At 41.0% G+C, this 10,407-nt stretch overlaps 1 protein-coding gene across 1 annotated transcript; it reads right to left on the bottom strand.

The window, feature by feature from the left end:
* Positions 1-1,490: 1,490 nt before the first annotated feature.
* Positions 1,491-8,735, bottom strand: FAM105A (family with sequence similarity 105, member A). The gene is made up of 7 exons (XM_009071224.1): positions 8,582-8,735; positions 8,442-8,473; positions 8,246-8,337; positions 6,579-6,728; positions 5,695-5,823; positions 2,973-3,245; positions 1,491-1,830 (listed from the first exon to the last, which is right to left on the bottom strand). Exons 1-7 carry the CDS (start codon positions 8,686-8,688, stop codon positions 1,651-1,653), a joined length of 963 nt encoding a protein of 320 aa, XP_009069472.1. The 5' UTR covers positions 8,689-8,735; the 3' UTR covers positions 1,491-1,650.
* Positions 8,736-10,407: the final 1,672 nt, after the last annotated feature.

Below are 10,407 nucleotides of genomic sequence, written 5' to 3'. Positions count from 1 at the left end.
AAGTATTTGCTATGCAGGTTTTGATGAGATGAAATTATTACAGGTATCAAGCCTTCTTAATTAAAAGCTACAAATTATTGAACAAAACAACTCAGAAACACTTTCAGGAAACAAAACTGCTAAGATACAGAATTCAGATGCTTGTGTTTATAAATATATATACATATACATACAAATACAAGGAGCATAAGGGATAAAATCGCTTTCCTGTACACAAAGGAACTGAGCACTCTCCATTGTCTTCAAGCATTACCATTTAGACACCTCATGCAACTGCTTTAGCTCCTGCAGGCCCTGTTCACATTTTTGTTACTGGCTTGCATTTTCTCCTGCTGGAATTAAAAAAAAGCCCCTGCCTGTCCCCATATCTCTAGGATAAAGAAAGGAGAGGCTTTGTTTCTTAATAAATCCCACTTTCTTCAATACAACTAGGTGCCTATGGGATTGTAAGTTCTCCACAAGTATTTTGTGAGGTTTAATATTTCTTCATTAATATTTGATATTAACATTTCTTCAAGTTAAGGTCCATTATTTTGAAATCATCAAACTCAATTGATTCTTTTAGAAAACAGAACTGAGCAAAATGTTCCATGTAGTAAAGTAAATCTCAGTTGTCCTGGACAGACTTCTTCAAACATGGAGGTCTAAATTGAAGATAGCAATCTAAGGCAAGGAGATTAATATACAATCAGATGATAAAATGTGTGTGCAACACTGCTTGTTGTGAATGAATGCCATGCACAGCTTTCTCAGATGAACTGCAAAGGAAATCTTGGCAGGAAACACTGAAATCAGCCCTTAAAGGATTTACAAATTGACAAAACCCATCTGCAGCTACTGGGTCTAACTCTATTGCATGTGATCTATTAATTAATTCTGCTATTTTTAGCTTTGATAAAGCTTATGTACTTTCCTCTTATAATGTAGATCTTCTGCTCATCTGGCACACTGTTCTTGTGCGTTGATTCTTTTTCCCCTGTATACCAGTTCTTCACCTTCAGGTACCACCGCTGGGTGCAGGCAGCATAATTTCCCATGTCTGAAGTAAGTACAGCCTGCAGCCATTTGCTTGGTCCATCCCTGGAGAGAGGTGTTCCAGCAACAGGGGAAGCCAAGTGGAACCTGAAGCAGCTACACAGAGACCCCAGTTTACATCCTTCCCATCCCAGACAGTCCCAAGTCAAAGCAAGTTTAATAGCCCAGAGTATAAACCGTGGAACCTCAGGAGTCGCTTCCTCTGTGTTTCATCCTCCCTAGCTAGAGACAGACAAGTGAAAGGCAGTCATTGCTTTAGGCATGAGAGTTTTATGCATCCGTGGATGTCACAGTAAACCCTTAGGCTAGCACTGGAACACCCAGCATTACCTTCACCTTCTTTGTCAGGCAGTCCAACCTTTTTTGCCTGACAACCCTCTAATGTGACATGTTTTTCCTCCCAAGAGTATAGCAATATATTTTATGATTTTTTAGGGCTGACTAATGGTGAACTGAGATGCAATGGGAAAGCAAAATGTTTACACAATAAACCCATAAATCATTTTGTAATCATTAATGAGCATTCTCAAGATTTTACTGCTGCTGATTAGAAACCTAATTCACTGGAACTGGTCACTCACTACATTACACAAAGGAAAAGAAGGCACTGGTCCTTCACGTTCTGAAAAGGGGGATGTGATAGTAGCGGTCATCCTCGGTCAGGAGAGAAATCTCGTTCCATTCCCTTCGGTACACATCTGGATAGTTTACTTGAAATTCCTCAGTATTAAACATGTGCAGTCTGTAAACTCTTATCTTTACTTCAAGTAAGTATCCAAGAAGAAAGAGTTCAACCTGAAGATGAAAGAAGTCTGTAAGACATTTATTTCTAGACTTAGAAAACTAAACTGAAGATAATACAAGTTAAGGCAAGTCACTTAGCTTCAAAACAGTAGGCAAGGAATAAAAGGGGCCCTTTTGCAAGTGGAGTAAGAAAATTTAAAGTTTGGAGGCATTTTCAACAGTCCTTCCACTGCTCTTTTGCATGTAGAGGATATTCTGGTTAATGCTAGACACTTCAGATACATTCCTTCTCTTCCACCTGATACAACACATAACCTGCTCTCAAAGCCAGCTCACACACCTTAGTGGGGAGCAAGAGAGGACTAGCTATTATCAAAACATTGATACACCTTGAGAAATGGGAAGCCTGCCACCTTGTGATCACTTGCTAACGTGAGGAAAATAGCAAAAGGAAAAAAATTCCTCGTACTTCACATATGTGAAACTTGCGAACCGGCATCTTCATTGACACATCTTGCAAAAGGTTTGCTTAATCTGGAAAAATGCTCTGGGAAAAGCTCATACCCTTGGGCATAGCCAGACAGAGCAGAAATTATCCAGTTACAGTCAAACTGCTCCTGAAGATGACTGCATCATGTAACAGTTGACCTGACAACTGACATTGATTACAAGACATAATTTCAGCCATTAGAAAGTGAAACTATTTGCAGAGTGGCAGTGCAGACCTTAAATGTCAGCACTTAACTCTTCACTAAATATAAAATAGGAAACAAATCTTTAACATAAATAAGTGAACAATAGACTTCCCATTACCTACTCTTAACAGATATTATATCTGATGGGAACCAAAGAGAGGGGAAAAAACAGAACGGTACTAGAGGTTTTGGCATAGTGCAACAGATAAGAAAAGCAAAAAAACTGTGTAATCTAAAATTATTGTACATATCAAAGGTATCATTGTTCTAAACTGTGTCTTATTGACAACCTGCAGCATTTATTTTTGGCCCAGTGTGAAAACTGCTCACTCCATTTTACTACATTTTTTTTCCTGGAAGAGAAATAGCTATCCTCACTTCCCCACATCCCAAAGAAAAAAGAATGGGCCAGCTATCATGGATGATGTATGATATAACCACCTGATCACATCAGACATGGAATACATTTTGTGGCTTATTTTCTATTTATATCCTTACCTGGTCTAGGCAAATAGAGTCACCTATGGAGTTTAGATGATTCATCATGAAACTCAGAGGGTCAGGCGAAGAATCACGAGCAAAGAGAAGGTTAAAAAGGTTGTGTACGGGTTTTTCTCTGTTCTTTATCTGCTCATAGGCTTCAACAGTTTCATAAAGCATGATGAATTTTATGGCCTCATATAGTTTGTACTCCTTACTTTCATCAGAAAAGAGTGTATTACACATGTTTCCTCTTTCTTCATGATCTTTAGTAGTACTTATTTCAGCCCACTGGAAAGCACACAGAAGAATAATAATACAATTATTAAGGATTCTATTTAGCACAAAAGATTACAAAACAGGAACAGAAACCTGTCCTAAGTGTACAGCACATATTAGCTGACTCGACCAAGGTACCACAGCATCTGCAGGCAGCAGCCCACAAGATGACCAAAGCATATGGTTTGAGGTTCAACAAGGCAAAGTGCTGGGTACTGTACTTGGGCCACAACAACCCCATGCAGCACCACATGGTGGGGGAAGAGTGGCGGGAAAGCTGCCAAGGGGAAAAGAACTTGGGGCTGCTGGTTGACAGCAGTTCAACAGAAGCCAGCAGTGTGCCCAGGTGGCCAAGAAGGCCAATGGCATCATGGCTTGTGCCAGAAATAATGTCTCCAGCAGGACCAGGACAGTGATTGTCCCCCTGTACTTGGCACTGGTGAGGCCACACCTCAAATTCTGTGTTCGGTTCTGGGCTCCTCACTACACGAAAGATATTGAGGTGCTGGAGTGTGTCCAGAGAAGGGCAATGGAGCTGGTGAAGAGTCTCAAGCACAAGTGCTATGAGGAGAGGCTGAGGGACCTGGGGTTGTTTAGCCTGGAGAAGAGGAGGCTCAGGGAAGACCTTATCGCCCTCTACAACTACCTGGAGGCTGCAGCGAGGTGAGGGTCAGTCTCTTGCCCCAAGTAATATGTGACAGAACAAGAAGAAATGGCCTGGAGTTGTGCCAGAGAAGGTTTAGATTGGATATTAGGAAAAAATTCTTCACCAAAGTGATTATTAAGCATTGGAACAGGCTATTCGGGAAAGTGGCAGTGCTGGGTTAACTGTTGAACTTTAATGATTTTAAAGGTGTTTTCCAACCTAAAAGATTCTACTATTCTATGATGATGGAGTTGGGAAAGGCAGCAGAAAACCCTGTTAGTGAAAATAGGCAAAAATCCATCTCACTGGCCAGACACCATCTTTATAAAATTAAAATGAAGTTGGGAGTTAGATCTCATGCCCTGTAACAGCATAATGCATCACAGAGCTGCTCTGAAACAATTTGTTAACTGTAGGATTTTTTCATTCTCTTGACTTGGAACTTCTTTCTTTAAAAACATCCAGTTTAAATGCTTCATGCACTAACATCACCATAAAAGAACTACAACAAGTTAAAAATAAAACCAAACAACCCAACACTGGCAAATGCAAAGAGCAACCAGAACAAAATGATAACTGCACACAAGAACCACCAGGCATGTCTCAAGAAGACAGGCAGCTGTCACTTTGGCACAGGAAGGGTGCAGGGAAGGGACAAGGACCAAATCTCTGGTTTAATTCCCTGTTTTTCTTACTATTGCTTTATTTCTAGAGCTAAGTAAGTCTGTTTGGGGTTTGTTGGGGTTTTTTTTAATTAACAATTACTGTCACTGTTAATAGCATTTAAAAACCACAGAGTTGAGGCACATATACACAGGGCCACATAAAAGGAACTAGCTTCAATGTCTACCAGTAAAATAAGATGTTGTGACTGTGGTAAGACAACCTAGAACCATGGTGCATTGTAGAATTTAAAAAGGCAGTTTGAAGTTAGATATGCTGGATAACGGATGCCTTCCAAGAAGAGTTACAACCTAATTGGCCAAACCCACGGAGTCCAGCAACACTAGTAACTGGCTGTGACCCAGGCGAGTACACAAAGCAACAGCCCGGCAGGAGGAAGATGGGGAGGAGAGGCTGGTGGTGTGCTAGGGATAGCTTGTGGCAAAGCAAACAGGAACAGTCCAGAGCTCACACCACTGCAGACATTTAGAAACCCCAGAGGAAATCAAGGAAGGTGCAAAGTCTCGACAGGCTGACTCATTATGTCTGTTTCAGAAGACTTTGGGGCTACTAAATCTCCCCAAGTTTTACACTTTTAAATAAGAGTTATACTCCTGGGTTGGGAATGACAACAATCTGGCAATGCTGAGCAGAGGGGGCAGTGAGGCTGACAGATCTTTGCAACCAAGTGCTTAAGCTTACAGAGAGAAATTATAGTAAAACTGGATAATAAACATTTCATGGAGATGGAAGCAAAGGAAATACAATAGTTTGGAAGAAAACACACCATTTCTTTGCTCCGTCCTATCTGGGGAGGGAATCCAGAAGCTTTTCATGCAGCATGTCTATTTTTAATCAAAATGATGAGATACTGCAGGAGCAACTTGATGGCAAGGACTAGCCACACAGTAACAGCTGTGGGAAGGATGACCTCCCTAACTTGCAGAGGACTCCCAGATACTTAGCCTAGTGGACTCCCGGGAGCTTGATCCCGCTGCAGGAGAGGTGATGGCCTTCCTTGTAGCTCAGCAGTCTGAACTGGGGAGGGCAGCTGACTACCACAGAAACACAGAACCAGGAGCAGTTCCCTAACTCTGTCTCAACCCATTTCTCAAGGCTTTTATTCCTCCCAACCATATCCTAAATACTCACGTTTGTCTTTAATGCCTCCATACATTTGCGCAATTTCCCGAAGGCATTGGGACCTGTGTATCTTTCTGACCCAAAACTGTATTGCTGAATCCAGTTACAACCTTGAGAATACAAAAGCTTTTCAGGGAACTGGGAAAAAAAACAAAACACAAAAGGCAAGCTAATCATAACCATAACAAGAAGTAGAGTATAAAGTTATATAAACTTGTCTACATACAATTTACAATGTGGTTCTATCATCTGGTTGTATAGTTCAAACAACAAAAAAAATGGACCTCATAACTCTGGTGCTAGGAAGGATGGTCCATTTGACTGCCAAGTCCTTAAGAAACTTCTAAAACAGGGCCAGCCAGAAAAAAAGAAAACATGTTCTCAGCAAGATATATAACCCACACTCTGGAGAAGCTGGATACTCTGAATTCAGTGAGACATTTAGGATTATAAACACCATCCAGCCTGCACACGCATCTCCACATGTAGCATCTATAGGTCCTCCACCTCCTTACTGCTATCTCCTGCTGGAGCTCTCCTGCTGCTTCAGCAACACAGCAGCTCCCAAGTGAGCCACTAGACTTTGCATGGATGTGGATGAGAAAGATTCAAATAACCTGTTGTTAAGGGAGTGACATACAGCAGGGTGGCAGTAACATTTATCCATCCACTTTTGGTTTTGTCATCATTTAGACTCATGTTCACATTGGTATGTTCAGGTCAGGGACAGTTTTTCAATTAACTGTAGTTCAAAGGGTTTGGAAAACTTCTCTTTAAATCCTGATAATGATGCTCTACTTCGACAGCCAACATGTCAGTTTTCATACTGAACAAAGCTTCCTTCTGCTGTGCAAGGACAGCTGAATCGTGGTCATTTAGAAAACTAATTTTACCTTCAATATATCTCTCTCCTTCATCCATGAAGGAAAAGGAATGCCTTGGTTGAATATCTGAAAAAGCACTGCTCTTAGTACACTGTAGTTGTCCCTCCTGACTTGTCGCAGGTATTTAATATGACAGTTCCAAAACAATTCTTCATATGCCTAGAAAAAGAGCAAAAAAATTTAGCGATAAAAAATATTCAATCTTGGACAAAACCCATGTTGTTTGAAGGCCAATTCCAAACTACTTATAAGAGGGAGCTAGGTGAATGAGAGAGTATATTTTTAATCTTAGATACACCAAATGTTACAGTTTTGTGTAAGCACCTTAAACTGGCACTGCCCCTTAAGAGTGATTCTGCACTCTCTATAAACCCAGCAACTTGTTCAAGTCTCTGCACTGTTGTTAGCATAAACATTCACATGGTCAACCAAAGTACAACAGGTCAGCAAAGATTTCTTTGCCATAATAGCTTTAACCTCAAGCACATAACAACCTGCACTGATACATGGGATGCAGTAGCAAAATGGCAGGAACAGGTATCTGGAAAAACTCCCTTTGGCAAAACATCTCCTTACACTGACCTGAATCCATCATGCAACAGTGACCTGAAGCAGATCTGGCAGCTCTGTGCTGAAGAGGACGGCCCTTCTTCCAGCCACATACTCCCTGTACTTCCTCTGCATTACCTCTTGCTCCCATCTGAGCCCTTGTTGAGACAATTCGGAGCAATAAACTGGCAGAGAATTAGGAAGAGGACTCTGTAGTCTCACAGGCTGCTACATCATTCTTACACTTCCTGAAGGTGGCAGCATGATGGTCTCAATCCCTGGTCCTCTTTCATCTTGGTTGCTTCCTCACCCCATCCCACCACCACTTTGCAGCTGCACTGTCTCCCCTAGTCTTCCTTTGCACCAGCTGTGAGGGTAATCATACTGAACCTACTGAACTCTTCCTGCTGGGGGAGCTTCCTGCTGCTTCAGCAAGCTCGGGGGGCTCAGAGAAGGCTCCTTCTGGATGACCTGCTCTATCAGTTCACCATCTGGGTGAACCACATCCAACAGAAGACGTGAGAGCCAGCACAAAAGGGTGAGAAGGTCTGCTTAGCTAGAATGAGGTGAAAAAGAGACAAAACAAGCACAGGATTGCCCCTTTTGGGAGGCAGCAACCATGTTATGCTGGTTAAGGGTCTCACAAGCTTCATACTAAAATGTGCCCCTTACCATGACAACTTCTACCTGATATAACCAGCCATACACCAGCTGCTCCATATATAGGAGTCTCCTTTTCAGGTCTGATCATCTAGAAGACTCATGGATTTTCTGCAAGGCTTTTTGCCCAGTATGTGCTTTCAAATTTATTACAAGTTTTTCTGTCTTTTGTTACTTGTCCCTCCAAATAGTTTTTTGCATTATTTGTTGTTCAGTGAACTTTTGCCATTGCCGTGTTCTTGCATTTAATGTGGTAAAGTTAGATCCTTTCTCTGTTCACATTTTGACCTACACTGCTGCAGTCTTTATTTAGACCCATGTTCATGCTGTCTCTTTTGCTTTCAGTTTGACCAGCCCGTGTAGCAGCTTCTGATAGCTGCTGCAGGTAGTTGCACTGGGAATGCTATTCCTATCCCAGGTACTACTTCTCCCCTGTCCTCATGCAGAGATTAAAAGTTAACTCTTACCTCCCTCATATATTTGGCCTGCTTTGTTTCTCCTTTCCATTCTCTTGCACTATAACCAAGTAGATCAACTTCTGACAGCACACTGAGATTCCCTAAATTGAGATTGATTCACAGGTTAGTTACCTTCTGCTCTTCTGCATCTAAGGGGGAGTTCTGGGGGGGATTAATGAATGTGGAATGACAACAAAAAGATTACTCATGAGTTTTCTCTGAAGATAGTTGCTCCACCTGCAATACAAATGATAAAACAGGTGTCAAAGAGGAGGTGTCAAAGGTCAGGATTTACTGAAATAAGCAACAGCATGGAAGACTGAAGTCAGCATAATAAAAACCTACCGTTTCAGTTGCTGTGCTAAAAAGCTGTATAGCCTTCTACAATACCAAAAAACAGCAGCAAGGAAAGACATGCTTAGCATTAGCTGCACTTTCACTTTTTGCCACATAAAACACAAGGATTCCTTGGTGGTTGTTGTCCAGGACCGCACCTCATGCCTTCCTAAAATAGGGATAAAAGGAGAGAGGGAAAGATATCTAATCACTGTTTTGAAATCCTTGTTTCTATTTGTTTTCTTACAGAGAGAAAAATCATCCAAGTATGATACCATTCCAAATGAAACACAAAACATGAAATGTAAAAGTGTAAAAGATGAGTGTATTTTACTTAATACATATACTTTATATACTTAGTTTTTCAAGTTTCTAGGGTCTTGGGTGCACGTGGTTCACATTTCCAAGCTTTCCTCCACACAGTGAACACTACATATATAGTTACAATGGAATCACAGGAAGACTGGTATCAAAACAACTGCTCAATAACAAAAAAAACCCCAACCCAAATTATTTGTTTTAACTTCAGGATGTGCTGATCTAGAGACCTGTACTGTCATTACTTTGTCTCTAAGCCATGGTTTTAAAGACCATGAGTTCCTAAGACTTACTTGTAGTCCACAAATGGGCCATATAAGGCAATATTAGCTGACTTTATCATATGACTGCCTGGGGAATTAAAAGAATGTTTCTGCCTCAATTTGAGTAAGTTTAGGGTCAATTTAAAACTCCAGAGAAAGTTCCTCTCCAGGGATTTGGTAGAAAGCTCAGGAGATCATCACAAAGGGGGCACACTCTCACTGTTCTTTATGATATAAATGACATGATTCTGTTGTTCCCTTGGCATTACAGACAGGGTTAGGGAAGGTTATGGTTGTCTATTGTTGATAGGAAGATAGACAACTGAGAGAGGGCCTGAAGTCTGAATACTTGACAAAGGCAAAGTGCTCCCTAAGTGATAAATTTGTCCTCTGGATGAAATTTGAGTATAGGAAAATCCCAGAGTTTATGATCAACAGCTGCTCTGTTATTATTTATTGATTTGGTACAAAATTTTACAAGAACTCAATTTTTTATAAAGGCATCCCCAGAGAAGGCTAAAAAGATCCTTCTCTGCAGAGTCCCCAGAGGGAATTACTCATTCAACATAGTTTTATGTCAGCTGAACTTCTGCCCCTCCTGGCTTTAACATGAAATTTAAGAGGGGCTTAAGTTTTCCAAGGAAGTTAAGCCCATGCACTGTGGACAACTATCCAGTCAAAGAGTTATGTATGAATCCCAACCTTGGCAACAAGATAAACAGTGACACACACACATCTTTACAAGCACTGTTGCATATACACAGAGCACTGCTGATATTTGGTCTTTCCCAATATTCTGTTGTTTGAAGAAGTTTTATTACAGGATGTGGTATGCTAGTCATCTGGAGGAAAGACCCAGACCATCTCTTCCATGAACAAAAGGCAGGTTAAGAGCTATAAATGAAAAGATTTTAATAGACTTTAAAGAGGTAATTGGAGATGGGGCTGAAGTGCTACTTCCCACTTACACAAAAACTGTATCCTGTGACATATGAGATGACAGACAGGTGTTCTCTTAGTTTCTACTCACAGGTTGCACTAACATGTGTGTACATGGCATCACCAGGAGTTTTGCCTGCATGCACTGAGCAGTAAAAAGCAAGACATGCCTTCAGGCACAACCAAAAAAATCAAAAATCTGAAGCTTCAGGAAACGTTTATTACTGATGCCAAGTAACAGACAGCAAAACATCATCTGTAAGGTTTGGAAATGGAAAACCTCATGGAAACACCATGACACTCCCACTTGCAACT

The sequence above is a fragment of the Acanthisitta chloris genome, unplaced genomic scaffold, assembly GCF_000695815.1.
Source record: "Acanthisitta chloris isolate BGI_N310 unplaced genomic scaffold, ASM69581v1 scaffold5483, whole genome shotgun sequence".
Classification (NCBI taxonomy): Eukaryota; Metazoa; Chordata; class Aves; order Passeriformes; family Acanthisittidae; genus Acanthisitta; species Acanthisitta chloris.
The sequence above is the reverse complement of the archived record's forward strand: the minus strand, read 5'-3'. Positions and strand labels throughout refer to the sequence as shown.

Coding starts and splice junctions, on each gene's coding strand:
- FAM105A (XM_009071224.1), bottom strand. CDS start 8,688: ATGTGGCAAAAAGTGAAAGTGCAGCTAATGCTAAGCATGTCTTTCCTT. Junction 8,338..8,441: donor TCTTCAGAGAAAACTCATGA/GTAATCTTTTTG, acceptor ATCTCAATTTAG/GGAATCTCAGTGTGCTGTCA. Junction 5,824..6,578: donor AGGAGAGAGATATATTGAAG/GTAAAATTAGTT, acceptor TTTTTTTCCCAG/TTCCCTGAAAAGCTTTTGTA.